The 17,304-nt window shown below is 30.4% G+C and overlaps 1 protein-coding gene across 2 annotated transcripts in view; it reads right to left on the reverse strand.

Annotated features, from left to right (window-relative positions):
* LOC134685297 (tumor protein p53-inducible protein 11-like) overlaps positions 1-17,304 on the reverse strand; it is a 144,729-nt gene that overhangs the window by 96,762 nt on the left and 30,663 nt on the right. The window contains exon 1 of one of the 2 annotated variants that reach the window (XM_063544926.1): positions 7,044-7,099. The exons of the other annotated variant lie outside the window; for it this stretch is intronic. Coding sequence (XP_063400996.1) covers positions 7,044-7,084 — 41 coding nt within the window. The 5' untranslated portion in view covers positions 7,085-7,099. Of the gene's footprint in view, positions 1-7,043; positions 7,100-17,304 lie in introns of those variants that run through there. 2 annotated transcript variants of the gene reach the window in all.

Consider the following 17,304-nt stretch of genomic DNA (forward strand, 5'->3'; position numbering starts at 1 on the left):
AATACTTGCTTTAAAATTGCAAAAATAGATTTTTATTTCAACTGACTTGATCAATTTAGTCTTTCAATTACCCTAAATTCTAAAATTTTTATGGTGGTTAAAAAAAAAATATTGCTGGACTATGCAATAAGTTTTGACATTAAATTAGAATTTTTCTAATAAACTAATTCAATTTTGTAATACACACACAGTAGTGTTGTTCTTCCCAAAATATCACAGTGTACAGTACAGCCTGTGACTTCCTCTTAGTAATGTCCACCCTCTTGCATGGTCAACATCCAATGGTGGACATTTATTGGGGTATTCAATCTTGAGATGTTGGCCATTTATTGGGGGTCATAAATCATAGGCAGATTTTTATCTAATTATGTTACCTGTTAAAATCAATTAGGGTTGAAGTTTTCAGCTGGTATGTTTCATTAAAATTTACCTGTACAGGGAACTTAGGTTTCTTTTAAAATTGACATTTCACCTTTTTTTGAAAATGTAGAATAAAATATTGTTTTAGTCTGTTAATTTATTTATATTTTTTTGTCTTTAATTTTATTTATTTTTTAATTTTTTAATTGTTTTTTTTCTTTCTTTTTTATATATTTTGTTTCTTCCTTTTTTTTCTTATTCTTTTAATTTCTTCTTAGTAAGAATCTTGAATAGAAATGGCAAAAAGTCAAAGATCAAGTTATTGACTAGCATTTGAAATAAACATACTTTTAATAATTGTTTTTTAAGTAAAAGGTTTATATAAATGTACATTATGTACATTGTATTCAATTGTTTGTTAACATTATTAAATGAGTTATTACTATTAATAATCATGACAGTGATATTTTAAATTAAAAAAAATGAAAATAATTAAACAGTTTGGTTTCTTAACAAAATTAGATGATCATTTCAATCCTTTTACAATAAATTTTTATAACATCTAATATTATTCAGGAAAACTACAAGTACTACCATCATGACCATTATATGGTTTAGGAAAACAAATATTTTTTTATCTAAATTTTCTTCAAATCTCAAAACAAAGAGTTGTGCACAAACAATCACTGAAAAGACTTATTTTCCAAATGCCCACCTAGTTATCATCAAATTTTGATAAATGTTCATTAAAAATGCTAATCATAATGAAAAATATTTTTATATATATATATATCTGAATCAAGTGAATCTAATGAACAGAAATTATTTAAAGAAATTGTCTTGAAACTTACATGACTTATTAAATATTATATTATTAAGATGGTGACACTTTAATGGTCTATTATTAAATATTTTTTTCAGTGTATTATATTGTTTTATTATTTCATTTTATTTTTGAATTTCTTGTCATCATGGTCATTATCACAGTTATTAAATTTGACAAACACATACAGTACATGTACATTTTACCTGAGACACCTGACCTGTAAGTTATATAATTTTAACAATTCAATGCATTCAAGATTTCCCTTTATCATTGACTAATATTTTATTAATACCTTGTGTATTAAAAAAGCAACATTGGGTATGATGATGGACGTATAGGGCCACCATGGTCAACATATTTTTTATGGCCACCATTAATAAGATAAAGTCACAGGTAGTACTGTACCTTTCAAAATGTAACAGTTTAAAAACCATAAAAATACTGAACTCCAAGGAAAATCTCTAACATATGAGGGGGGGATAGGACCTTTATCGGGACTCCAGGATCGGGTATTTTTAAGCTCGGGATTTTGGGATTGACCTTTTCGGGATCTGGGAATTCTTTTTTCGAATTTCAGGACCTCAGGATTTTGTATTTTTTAAGCCCGGGATTTAGGGATTTTGTGTTTTTAACCTCTGGGTTTCGGGATCAAGACCCCTCCTACCCCCTCCCATATATGGCCAAATCAAAAACTCAAACACATCAAAAGCCAATGGATAACATCTGTCATATTCCTGACTTGGTACAAGCATTTAAAATATTCAAAACATTTGGAATATTTGAGAATTCTTATTAAAACAGTGTCTTTTAAGTATAGTTTCATTTCCAGACACCTTTACAATTACCCTTCAATTTTGAATATTAAGTTTTGAGGCTGTATTGAGCAATCATTAATCTAAAACACCTTCTTTATGCAAATTAACGTACTTGCTCGCCCTGCTAAATCTCACATCAAAAGTCAAAACAGGAAAAAGAAAAGAAAAAAGAAAAGCATGAACAGCAAGTCTTAATGATCTTTGTAATTTTCTAAGCAATCTGCAGGCTCAGATCAGCGTTAATAATCATCAAATGCTTTGCATTCTCTATACAGAATCAAATTAAATTTTACTGACAATATATCATGGCTGACTTTAATCCAAACACATCGCCTTAATGAGAAAGTTCCATGAATTAAATATGAAAGTTCACAATCGGTATTATCATTTATTTATAAAAGATATTCATTACAAAAATTTAGTGTCACATTTGATAAATCTAGGTTTAAGCTTATAAGTGCAACCATTCAAACCAACCAACAGTGTATCCTGATTAGGACCATAGTAATTCAAGTTATATTGAAAATAGTATTCTATAAGTGTTTGGAAGCTTGAACAAACTGATACATGTATAAAATAAGGAGACAAGATATAATTGCTAAAAAGAAAACTATCTTCAAGAATTCAAATAAAGTGAGCAATTATAGGCCACCAAGCAGCCTTCAACAATGAGGTAAAGCAAATACCTTATAGTCAGCTAAAAGAACTATGACAGACATAAATCTGATGGACATTTATTACCACATTGAACCAACTGGTTTCCAAATTTTCCAAATTTAAGTCAGATTTTGAGATACAAATTCAATACCAACTCTAATCTGTTTTCTCTCTGTCAAGGAACAAACTTATATTACAGTAAATCATTTATCAGTTTTAATATAAACCCTATTGCAATACATCAAACTTTTAAGGACATTGTGCATCAGTTAAAGTCTACTTTATTGCCAAGAAGACAGTCTTGATATGTCTGGTTAGAAGATGTATATAAAAATGCCATTGACTAAACCAGCATCCATCAGAGTCTTTGGTAATATCCCCATAATTCTACTAGCTTGACATGCATTAGAAAGAAAATCATTGTCTATTGCCTCCTTACCTCTTGACTCTCACAAAAAAAAGAAAATATATACTAAAATGGGTAACTCTCAAGGTTGTCTCATACTTAAGTGCAAAATCAGCAGTAACTGGAGAAAATAAACATAACAACAATTGAAATATTTAAACGAGTCATATGTTTCAAAAGATGCACAAATTTTCATAGAAAAGTTTGATGTCAAAAAACCTTTAGAATCAATTAATTCAGATTTAATACATCAACTACCAAATGACTAAAGCTATGCATATCTGTTTGTTTGTCTTTATAAAAAAGAAAGCAACACGTTTATGCGTCTGAGTCACTTGTCAGGATTTACCTTCATCAGGAACTCTATAAGCAGAATATTTGAAAGCCAAGGATGTATATTAAGACCGAAAAAAAAAAGAAATGAAACCAAAAATGACCAAAAAACATTTTTACTTGTAAAACATCTGCTTTCATCATTTTTCTAATATAGGTTTGTTAATTGCCACATATAGCTTTATTCACAGTTTGGGTATAAGGAGAAGTTCTATTTTTCAGAGTATTTAACGTAAATTTGTTGGTTAGCATATCATGGCTTTTAACAATGCAGTAAAAGGGCAGTCAAATGTTTGCATTATGAGAGTCTATTTTTAGGTATGTCACATATAAATTTCCAGATATAACAAACTTGCTAATATGCCTGTTTATAATAATAATCATATTAGAAATGTCTTGAAGCCTATTATTTTCTAAAGTTGATTGTATCTAACCCTATTATAATGCCAAATAATATCATTAAAAGTTTCATAGAATATTTTTGCTTTAAGGCTTTTAAACTGAAGCTCTGTATTCAATTTAACTGCAGTATAAAATTATAACTGAAAATGACAGTTTAAGGTGGTACCTAACACAACAGGGAGATAACGCTGTAAAGTCAGCTAAACATTTTAATTACGTTGTGTTGTAAAAGGAATAATACGCTTCTCAATGATAAAAATTGGTGTTTGTTTAACTGCAATATAACCAGTGTAATTTTTCTGACAAAACGGTTGGTTCAAAATTTCTGACGTTTATACATTTTCATTCAAGGTTCAAAGCAAATACTTCGAATTTTTTTCATCAAAATTAAACGAGCCAAATTAATTTAAGTGAAAGTGTTGGATACCACCTTAACAGATCAAAAAGTTTAAACAAAGTGTCATTATGTTTCATTTGCATTCTCAATGGTGTAAAATCATTCTTTTCTTCAAAACTTGAAACCAAACATCCAGGTTACCAAGCATACGCTTCCTATATACATACAGTGTCCTTGATGTTCAAGTATTCATTTGTTAACTATGTTTAACCATTTGAATTGAATGTTTTTTTGTTTTTTTTGCTGATATTTCATAATATTTGTAGAATGAACAATTCTATTCTTAATACAAAATACGCTATGATGAATAATTGTACTTCGTCGATCCCAATGAAATTACAAAACGGAAACATTTAGATTATAAACAAAGAAATCAAATACTTGTTCACTATGTTTTGTTCCATAATTTTCTTGACAGTGTAACAAAAGCTTTTTATTCACTTTTTATATAAAAAAAATGACTGTCATATTTTTGCCAACAAGAATGAAGATGAGGGTTTTGCCCTTAATCTCAGATTTGTATAATAGCGATAAAGAAGTCCTATAGCCTTATTGTTAAGAAATTCCACTCATTGGTACAAAATTTCTTTTTTATGTAATCTAATGTCTTTAATGTGCTGGCTTTTTTACAGCATGTTTGAGACACAATTAATTATAACTCACAGTGGAGTCTTTAACTTAGTCTCGTCATCATCAATCAACTTATAAATAACGGCATTTTTTTTTTATTTAAACAATAAAACGATTAAGAAAATATAAAGACAGTTATGTAATGGCAATAACAATGTCTTATTGTTCTGTTAACAGATTCCTTGGTATTAAAGTGCAAAAGACTGCCAGATCTTAAAAGATCTTAAAACAATGAGACATATTACTGTACTGTTGTTTAAGCTGTGTGTTCAAGTTTGAATAGCAATTTTTGTTAATTATGTTTTTTATTAATGTGACTCTGATATATATCTGATACATTCATTCATGCCCAGTATATAACTTTTCCTCAAGCCACAATAATTAGTCTAGCGAAAGTTTTCAGTCTTCAAAAATAAATAAAACATGCAATAATTTCTGAATTTACAATTTACATTGATTTAGCCTTATGTATCAATGAAAAAGAGGAGAAATTGTTTACAACTTTCTAATACCAAAAAATACATCCACTTGACAAATCCCACAAGAAAAGAGCAGCTCTTAGATTGCTGAGGGTGTTCTTTATCTACAACACCTGAAATTTTAAAAAACTAAGTGACCCGGCCAAACCTGTAATATGTAAGATGATGATAAAAAGAAATATCAACATTTTCACAAAATATATGTCTGGCCATGCAGTCATAAATTTTTTAGAATTATCATACATTCAACCAATAAAAATCCTAGATTTGGTGTTTCTGACTACTCAGGTCTGAGAATACTGAGTACAGTTTTTTTACTATCATACTTGGTATTCTAGCATTATTTTAAGTCTCAGAAGGCAGTTATTCTGTAGAAGTAATGAAGATCAATTGACTAGGCAGACTTTAACTATAATTAACCATTATGGAACTATATAATTCAGTTAATGTTAATGGCATTTAATTTTTTTTTTGGACAACTCTTATATATTGAGGGATTGAAATCCTGCTAACATGTTTAATTCCGCCACATTCTGTATGTATGTGCCTGTCTCAAGTCAGGAGCCTGTAATTCAGTGGTTGTCGTTTGTTTATGTGTTACATATTGTTTTCGTTCATTTTTTTGTACATAAATTAAAGGCCGTTAGTTTTCTCATTTGAATTGTTTTACATTGTCATTTCTGGGCCTTTTATAGCTGACTATGGGGTATGGGCTTCTTGAAGGCTGTACAGTCACCTATAGTTGCTTATTTCTGTGTCATTTTGGTCTCATTGGCAATCATACCACATAATCTTTTTTCATATGTTCACTTTTAAATCATGTTATAAACTAAATATCTGTGGTCTTCTATTTATAGTATGTGAATAACAGACCTTAAATCATACAAACTAACATTGATCCCTGAACCTTAAAACAAGGTCATTTAAACCCATATGATGAACATGTCTTCCTAGCCATGATTATACATGCAAATACCAAATATATTCGTCAAATTGCCCATAATAACAGGAAACCAGATAGCCTGTGTCGCTCACCTAGGTCTATGTTCAAAGTCAACCAAGGACACTAACAAAAAAAGAATTCATGAAGTAAATCTTTCTTGTTGATTTTTAATGCTGGCATCACTGTTTGTATAGTTTATTTCTCTCTATCTTCTTTATTTTTTTAGGTAAAAAAAACTCCTCATTTTAGGGCAATCACTCCTACAAAGAGTGACAGTCTACTAAACTTTATGAATCGGTAAATTTTTTCTTGCTTATTTTTAAGTTTCTATCCATCTATTATCATTTCTAAGATAAAAGGCAAAAAGGCAAAAAAAAAAATGGTAAAATTTTTCTTAAAGGGGCATTATAATAACTATATATCAACTGTTTATTTCAACCATGAAATATATCAACTATTTATAAAAGTTTTCAAGTTAATAGGCAAAACTTGCATTTCACCCAAATGTTCTATATTTGGCCATGTCATCCATTTTTGTTTGCAGGCAGGTCATCAGACACATTTTTTTTTTTAGATAATTAAGACTTTCAAAGCAGAAGATGTTTGTAAAAGTTACAGATGAAGGACTAGTTAGGCTTGTATGAAAACAGATGAAAATTAAAGAGCAGTGAAAATCCAATATTCTATAAATTTTCATTAATAAAACATATATTTTTTAAAGAGTCATGAAAAAAAATTATACCTAAAAAAACAGTTTTTGACTACACAGAAGACATTGAAACTGATTATACATACCTTGATTGTGGTATAATAATATCTTCACTATCAGATTCCATTGTGTTTTTCACCAAAAATAAAGTTCATGTATGTTAAACAGCAAACATCACTGATACAAAATTTATAACAACTACAGATTATATATTTATGCCTAATATTTTGGCAGCATCTGTAACACTGTGTACATATTTTGATGATAAAAAATGATTTTTTATGTCATTTTTCACTATAAATAACATAATCAAGATTAATCTAGATTTTTTTTTTTACTGTTATTTCTTGCAATTAAATACTTTACTCAGAGACAGATTTTCCATCAAAAAGAGTTATTAAAAGTTTAGTTCATTTCCCATCAAAAAGAGTAATTAAAAGTTAGTTTATTTGACAATGTTTAGATGCAGATCACATGGAGTCTCTTTTCATGTCTATCAATATCACTTTGTTTTGAAACCGAGAAAACTTAATTAGTTCTGATTTTATATTTAATTACTGCAGATATTCATTTCAAAAAGAAGAAAAAAGTTCAATTTGCACTGGTTAACTAATAACTGTTGCCTAACAGAGATATCATAATAAAATTAAGATGCAAAGAACTATTTTATAACATTGCTTCATGAAACTCTGCATCAGTTATGTAACTATATACAATTAAACATCCATGAATTATAAGAAACTGCAAGAAATCCTTTTAAAAGATTTTTTTCTGGTGGTTTTATTTCCCCTCTCTCTAAGAAACAACATGATTTTCTATTTTGTGATGTAAAGCTGATATCAAGAGAATTCAAATATCAAAGTTAAGTACAACCATAATAAATCCTTTTCCCTAATTTCACTGAAATGCACTGAAATCTCTATACAATTAACTTCCTAAAATCCCATTTATTTTTAAATTTGCATTAGAATAATAATTGACTGAGACTCACATTTAGATTATGCTAACGGAAATCTTGACATCCTGCACATGGCTTATAAATATGTATTAACACTGCATTACATGCACACTTTATTATTACTATCTGAATGACAAAGGTTCTAAGTAACACCTTCATATGTTAAGTATATACCAAGTAAATAAAAAATAAATAAATTTGGTTTTGAAAGTTACAAAAACAACCGGCGGCCATTTCATAAGTGGAGCACATCTAGCTGATTAAAATATAAGAAAGATTGGGCCTATCTTTTCAACAATTTTTCTACTTTACAATAATTGTAGTCTTAAGTCACATTGACCTTGGAGTAAGGCAAACCAGAATGACCTTGAACTATTCCTTATTCTTTTAAGATCAAGATATTGACCTAGAAATCTTTACTTGTAACTATGCTACTGATTTAATGCCCACTATATGTTTAAATCTAGTAATCTGTGAACCAAGACTTTAGAAAGCCAAATACAATACATGTTATAGAAATGTCTTCCGTTTGTCACATGCCTGAATGCTGTGGATTCAGTAATATTTGTTGGATACCAATTTACGTGGGTTTCGTGGTTACAGGTTAACCATGATTTTGTTCTCACTAAAATAAATGAATTCACAGTTTTTCTTTAACAGTTTAAGTCCCACAAGAATGTCTACAAAGGCCAATTGAATGTTTACATGATGTTTTAAAACGTGGGTTGTTGCAAAATATAAAAGAAGATGTGGTATGATTGCCAATGAGACAACTGTCCACAAGAGACCAAAATGACAGACATTAACAACTATATACATAGATTGCATTCGTTGAAATCAAAAACGTCACAACAGACACGGTCATAGCGAACTAGCTGTGAAATATAAACACCGTAAGATGGTGCCAAAGGAATGTCACCATCTAAAAATGGAAAATTAACAAAAGGGAACGAAAAATCGTCTCTTTTGTCGTAAATTTAAGTGTGGAGTTTCCCTTTAAAACCGAAATATCTAAATCCAGGAAAGGACAGTTAGTACTGAATAAATTTGATTTGCAAAAGTTTATTCTGAAGACTGAACTGCTAAAATGATATATGTCTGCCAAAGGCAAACATAAAACCACAACAACTGAAGAATAAGGAAACAAGTTAACCATAAGCTGTTAACGCAAATACAAACTTCTGAAAAATGTTTTTATAAATTAAAGATCATTACCCTTTCAATAAATGAAGCACTTTTTGTGATTTACCATTGTAATCAACATCCAATCAAATATAAAGCATAACAACCATAATAGCATTTTCATAACAAACAAATAAATTTTTACTACTAGGAATCAATTTCATAAAATGTTATTTAAAGCCATGAACCAATATAGGATAACATATTTCATTTGTTATATAAAACAATGGAGATAAACGTTTGAATGGAGATTGCTTGAATCCTACTGAGAAATGATGGTGTGGGATTACAGTGGAATGTCAGGATCTTGTCACAAGGTCAGGCTTTATCAATTAAAAACTCAGTAGACCATTCATTGATACCCAACAAATCAGTTTGAAATGTCCTATTTCGTGTTTAAATAAAAGACTTTTACGGTTGTATTCATTTCATGCAGAGATAAATAAATTTTAAAAGATGGTGTGATGGTAGGGGAATTTTTTTTTTTTTCAAAACAAAAGATATTCAATATGATAATTGTAGCAGCGTGCTCAAAAATAAGAATTCTACGTCATTAATAAATGACAGAAAGAAGTGATCTTATTTATAATGGATATCAATTGAATCATTCAACTAGGATTTTGGAAGTCAAGGTTCAAGATAAGACCCCTGCTTTATTTCATAGTAACAATTTTGCTATAAATGGAAATAACGCTTGCTAATCCTTTAATTTGATCTTGCATTGCTAATAAATTTTTTTGTTGAACAATTTCTCTCCATCTTCTACAGTTTTGCCAAAAAAATGAAAAAGGTAAGAAATGTCATGAAGGGCAATACATTTGTATATTGAACTAAAAGACTAACTCCAAAATTCAATATATGATGACTTAAGTTTGCAGATCTTATTCTGCTGATCATTCTTGGGGTATAAATTTCTATCCATTATTATTTTCAAAATATGCAAAAAAATACAAAAATTTAGTAAAATAAGAAACATTAAAGGGCAATAACTCCAATAATCAACATTTCAGCCATGTTGAATTTGTAGGTCATGTAAAGCTGAGGATTTTTACGTTTTAATGTTTTTATCTCTTTTATTGCAAAACAATTTTAATAAAATTTGTCATTAAAAGGCACTAACTTTTAAAGATGTGGTCTGACAAAGAGCAGAAATAAAAGTATTAGTCCTTAGTTACAAAATAAATTTATAGTAACCCATGGCATTCTGCTTTAAACATATCTTTACTTCCTTCCTCTTCCAGTGTAACTATAGATTTTCAAATGACAATGTCAATACAGTATATTTTAATAGAAAACACTTCAGTCACATTTAAGTTTTTTTTGTAATTGAACACTATCAATAAAATGCCACTATCTTGTGAGATACAACATAATCAGTTCTAAATGTCATGTCTTAATGAACCAAGTATTACATAACGTATTAACAGTCAACAGTTCCCTATTCTTAAAAAGACATTTGTCAATTTACAGTAAAAAAGATATTCCATTAACATTGTTTTTTCTTTTGATTCACCATGACATTAATTTTAATAGAATTGTGTACATTTATGGCTTCATATTCAGTAGTAGCAGCACTGTGTAGAAACAAAATTACAATGCAATGTGAAATCAGAACTCAAAAACTTATATCCTTACAAATGTTCTTTCATTGAAAAACAAAATGTTTTTAAAAATAATAACAAATAAGAATCTGTCTCTTCCAAGTCATAAAATTGTCATAGAATATCAAGCAATGTATCAAAGCTGCATGAACTGAAAGATTGAAAAAACACAAAGTAAGTGTGTTGTCTTACATTTTTAGCTAAAGTTCAGAGTAGAGAGAATATGTACTCTTAAAGACTATATAAACCTTGCTACAAGCTTTGAGTACTGTTAAGATATTGGAACACTAAAATGATTTAGAATGAAAACAAAAACAATAAATCAATTTTATAGATGGTCAGCTTAGATGGAAGACAAGAAATTCACACTTGGATTTTTAAAAGCAAACTTTTTGTCATGCAATGTGTCACATGCAGTCCTAACATATTTGTTGCATTGGTTCTATAAAGGGAAGAGAGCATCATACTCTCACAGGGGCGGATTTAGGCGGGGGCGTGGCGGGCATGCGCCCCCCCCTAAAATTTGCAAAGCATGGGTTGACTTTAACATATTTAAGTATCAGAAGAGACCATTCAATCTTTTTTAACATTCAAAGTATATAAAACAGTCAGTTTAACAGAATCAACGTGATTACTCATCAACTGACCTACGCTTTATTAAAGTTCTATAAATAATTTCAAAGGAAGGTGTCAAACGCGGAGCTGCGTTTGATGACAAATAACATAGTTTTAGCAGTTAAAGTAAAATCAAATGTTTACTGTATTTGCGGTTTTTATAATCAATTTGTTTGATAATCGCAGTTCCACAACATACCTACAATCTATCGATACCTGTAACTTGGCATTGCACAAGGTCATGTTCTTCTCTGGCTGTTTTTGACGTCTTTACCCTAAATCCATTGTATGTTGGATGTGTACGGATTGAGAGTTTAGACTTAGATGCATGATTTTTTTATTAGCTGTTAGTAGCTTTGAAGTAGCTGTCAGATAACTGCGAGTACTCTCAGATCTGTTCATTGTGTTTTTTTGTGTCAGGATGTATAAGTACCCGGCCACGTCCACTTTTATTTTTTGTCTATCTGATGAGTTAAGCCTTTTTCAACTGATTTTTATAGTTCGTTCTTATGTTGTACAGTAATACCACTGTCCCAGGTTAGTCAGTAGCCTGTAATTCAGTGGTTGTCGTTTGTTTATGTGTTACATATTTGTTTTTCGTTCATTTTTTTACATAAATAAGGCCGTTAGTTTTCTCGTTTGAATTGTTTTACATTGTCTTATCGGGGCCTTTTATAGCTGACTATGAGGTATGGGCTTTGCTCATTGTTGAAGGCTGTACGGTAACCTATAGTTGTTAATGTGTGTGTCATTTTGGTCTTTTGTGGATAGTTGTCTCATTGGCAATTATACCACATCTTCTTTTTTATACTTACTCACTTTCACAATTTCATCATGACTCGGTCAAGAAAACAGTGAGATTCTTTTATAATATCCGTAATGAAAGATAAAAATACTGTTTCAAGCGAAAGGTTAGTTTATTAATTTGTATCTCTGTGTCTATATTTATTTCTCACTTGCAACCTAGATATTTAGCCGAATTCTGTACCGTATTACTGTATGCTTGGTATCCCAAGAAAGGAAATATAACTGCGTGACTGCATCTCATTCTGATTTTGAGTTGTTTGTGGCGAACACAGTAAAGTCTGACACGACCTCCGAAAATCAAAAAAGTAAAAAACAAAAAGTATGAAAGGACAATGTAAAATCGCTGGTAAAAGAAGAAATTTTCGTTTGAAAAATATATTGGTCAGGTGAGCAATTGTGATCTGTCACGTCTCACTTTGCGTCCGTCTGTCCGCCCGTCTATTTGTAGATTATTGTTAGGTGTGGAGTAAGGCGGTTTCAGCTTGAAACTTTAATTTCTCGCTTATTTTACCACACAATAGTTCGAGATATCTACATTTCACCCCATTAGAAGAATATTTCAATAGTTTTACCTAAAAAAAAACTCCCAAAATTTTTTCGCCTCGCTCCCCTCGGCAAACATAAAACTTTGCGCCCCCCCTAACTGGAAATCCTGGATCCGCCCCTGTCTCAAAACAGAAGGATTCCTTAAAGAGTAGAGAAATAAAGGCATCAGTAGTATACTGCTGTTCAAAACTCATAAATCCATTGACAAAAAACAAAATCGGGGTAACAAACTAAAACTGAGGGAAACGCATTAAGTATAAGAGGAGAACAATGACACAACATTAAAAGAACACTGTACTAGCTGAACTAAAATGTTCTTTAAAGTGTAGAGAGCATCATAGTCTCTACACTAAAGGGTTCATTACAGAATAGTGAGCACAATACTGTCTAAACTAAAGGGTTCATGAGAGAGCAGCATAGTCTCTAAACAGTTCCTGGAAGAGTAGAGAACACAGTACTTTCTCTGGACTATAGAGTTCATTAAAATGTAGAGAGCAGCAAAATTTCTAAACAAAAGGGTTCCTTAAAGAGCAAGGTAATCTCTAAACTGAAGGGTTCATTAAAGAGCAAAGTAATTTCTAAACTGAAGGGTTCCTTAATTAATATATTATATTATATAATAGAGAGCAATGAACTATCTGAAACATGCTCAATCAGCTGAAAGATTCCTTTAAGAGTAGGGAGCATAATACTCTCTAAACTAAAGGGTTTTTTAAAAGTAGAGAGGGTATGGTAATATCTGAACTGAAGCCTTAATAATTCCTATGTACCATTCCCATTAAATATGAATGTGGCAAAAACAGTTCTAGTCTTTAATACATCTCTTTTTGAATATATCGGTAGACAATTTGTCCCATATATCCATCCATCTTCCATATCTCTAGCAGTAATCATCTATCTTGTTGTTCTGTAAATTTCATCAAAATATTTTTTACATTGTAAAAGATCTGAAACAATTGCCTAACATAAAGATTCAGGAAGATTTGACAGAACTCATCAGCCGTATAGAGATCAATTTCAATATGCTGATACCATCTGACATTTCATTTTACGATTCTTAACTTCCGAATGTTTCTCACGTCACTTTAAGTCAATAGTGAATGACATATTTTGGTCGGCATCCAGAACTTTGATCCCCCCAATCAATGATTTCATATGTTTGTATCAAAATATTGTAAACAGATCTAGATAGCAATGAACTCAAAATCCAAAATTGGGATTTTTTTTATAGAACATTGCCTTGCAAATAGACATGTTTCTAATAGGATTGTTTGTCTAATGTCAATTACAGCTTTTCTTCACACTGTAGACATACGACAGATTATAAACTAATTATTTACAAGTAATTCTAAGCAAATAAGTTAGATTTTAAAACTATGGTAATTTAATTGCCAGAAATTTTAAGCCAAAGTCTAGTCAAGGGCTTAAAATGCTTTGTACAACTTAACAAATATGTTTACTAAGTTGTTTTAAAAGCTCAAGTTGCTGGATTTAATGATAGATATTAGTTAATTTGAAAATTTTAGTTATAGTCATCTGATTGGTTGTTCAGGTTGCAAACAGACAATGAAAAATATTTCAAATATATTCATTATTATATTTGCTATTTGAAATATGTAATCATGTTATTTAGTTAATTACAGTTGTTCTTTATAGTTTATAAAAGCCAGACTTGAAACATGAGCTTTCTCATTGTACTTAAAACAAAGGCCATCTCATGAACAGCTATGACCACTTCATATAAAATTGTAAAATTGAGAATTGAATGTGTTGACATATGAATAGAAATTGACAATTAGAGTTGGCTAAAAACTAAACTTAACAACAAAAGAGATGATTCAATATTTCTCATTGTGAACTTTCTACTTCTCTTTAGAAACATTATATACACCAGTGCCTGTATATGGAATACCAAGTAACTCCATATTCCAGGGCTTGCATTTACTTTCATGATTTTTTTGATAGTTGGTAAATTTTTATGGTCCAATGGTAAAGTTTAAGTTATATATTTCCCTAAAGGATGATGAACATACAAGTTCTGTTACTATTTTTCTCTTTTGGGTGACAATTGCTATTTTAACACTATTACCCCTTCTGAAGTTTTACAGCCATCATGATTTGTTTGACCATTACAGAAACATATGGGTCACAGATGACCCCAGATATGATCTACCGGTATTTGATAGAGTCACAATGCAGTCCTCCTCTTCCATTAAATATCACTGAATTTTACTGCTAATGATGAAAAATTCCAAAGATTATATTTTGTATGCAAGACACAAGTATTTGAGTACAGATATTGACCTCTCTATCAAGTTAATGTGTAGGCGCATTTGTTGACATTTGAAGAGCAGTCATAGCTTTGCGCTCTGTAAATTGAATTATGTTTATTCAATTTCTTTCGTTTATTAGAAAACTGATATGTCAGCAAGACAATAATCTGATGAAAAATTAATGTTAAAATGATTGAAGGATGAACCAACCAATCTATCTGTATACAAGCAATTTGTTCTGGTATCCAATGGATCCAGTCAACAACCTATATATCTATCAAACACAATTTGTTCTGGTTTCCAATGGATCCATTCAGCAAACTTCATTGTAATATATGTATGCTTACAATGGCATAATGTTGAGGCTAGTACAAAGTAATCAATCACTAAATGTATATAAACACCATTAAGCATGATGAAATAAAGATTGATTAATTGGTTGGTGTTTGAAGCAACTTTCAGCACACTTGGGTTATATAATGGCCACCAACTTTTTTTTGGATGAAGAAGACAGAAAACTTGCAGAGAACCACCAACCTTTGGCATGAAAACTGGAATATCATTGTAGTTGTATTGAATCCATATTGCTACAAGCTGGGCTGAAACTGATAACCACAATGTTGACAGCATATATATTAACTGTAGATGAACTCTGCCACAATATACTGGTCAAATTGAACAATTTATTTTAGGATTCCTCAGGAAATGTCTTGTTCATTTAAACAAACAATTCTTATCTTAATTGGTTGATGGATTCTTAATGTCCAGTGGAAAAGTTACATGCATGTTAGAAACATTTATCTTACCTCCTATACATTTCTAGAAATATGATTGGTTAAAAGCAACCTCGTGGAGACCGTGTATATTCAATATTAGGTTAGTAGGGAGGCAGGGCTTATTTCTATACACAGTTAGTTGTGAATTTACGACTTGGGCACTGTTTTATTATTTAAAAGTATTTTAGTGCTGTGTAATATTGTTGATGTCAAGGTTGTTGATAATAAATATTAATCGTTAACATTAGTTGTATAGTGCAGACCAATTGAAGAAGGTTCTTAAAATTGATCACATGAACACTTTAATACAGAAGTAAGAATATGTGTTATGATAGCAAATAAGACAACGTTAGTACTTTAGTCTAAATTCAAAAATAAAGATAGTCGGTAAGATAAATTCGTTACATAGTGTGCTAGTGACCTAATATGATATATACAGGGTAAGTAAATCCCATATGGGGTTCCAGCTTCGCTCTCACCCCATATGGAATTTACTGACTCTGTATATACCATATTAGGTCACTAACACACTATGTAACTAAAATAATGTGTTAATGCTATACGATCATGAATCTTGCTTTTGTACTACAGGTATTCTGTCGACAATCATACAAATTTTAAACATGCTAGATCATAAAGTTACAGAACACAGAAAGACATATCAACCTATTCAGACAAATAATTAGATTTCCAAACGTCACATGCTAGGGAGAGAAGCAGCACAGCAATAAAAATGGTATTGTATTTGGTTTGATGGAAATAGGGACTAAACATCACCTTTTAGAAACAGGCAGAAAATATCAGACCACCAAGGCAATTTTCAAACTGTCGGAGACTAAACTGAGGTTGACTTTTTAATAATATTCTTCTGCGTTCATCATAATATATACCGGGTAACATTCAAAGGAAACATAATATTGTTGGTGATCTTTTATTTGCAGACAGGCAATGCAATCATATTTGTTGAACCATTTCTGTTTAATGGACAGCAATAAAACCAAGCATCATTACATACAACAATTAAAAATATCATAATATTGTCAGCTATCTTTCATTTGCAGACGGACAATTCAACCATATTTGCTGCATCATTTCTCTTTTAATGGAATGAGTAATAAAACCAAGAATCTTTAATATTCTTTTAAGGCTTTCAAGGTTTGAGACTCATATGAGGTACTTATATCTTAGTAAACTTTAGTCTTTGACCTTGAACCATCCCAGATGTCAACAACAAAAATATATCATTTAATTCTTTGCGTCACTGCTGATATGGACATAGTTGGCACTGACAGACATTAAAATAGAATTAGTGATCCAACAAAAATTTGGTTTAAAACCTGTTCCCCTGTTTATTAAGTATAAGAGTATACAAAGATATTAAATCAAAATTGTAGATCAAGTTTGATAAGTTTGTTGTAGCTTAATTTCCCTTGCTGCTTGGCAATAATTACATCTTAAAATCAGTCCAACCTATGGTAAAGATGTGAAATATCTCAAGGCTATAACTAATGCAAAACAAAATTTAATAATCTTTACATTATGACTATACACTCTACATATAGATATGAAATGACAACCTAGAAATTTAG

This window comes from Mytilus trossulus, chromosome 9, assembly GCF_036588685.1.
Source record: "Mytilus trossulus isolate FHL-02 chromosome 9, PNRI_Mtr1.1.1.hap1, whole genome shotgun sequence".
NCBI lineage: Eukaryota > Metazoa > Mollusca > Bivalvia > Mytilida > Mytilidae > Mytilus > Mytilus trossulus.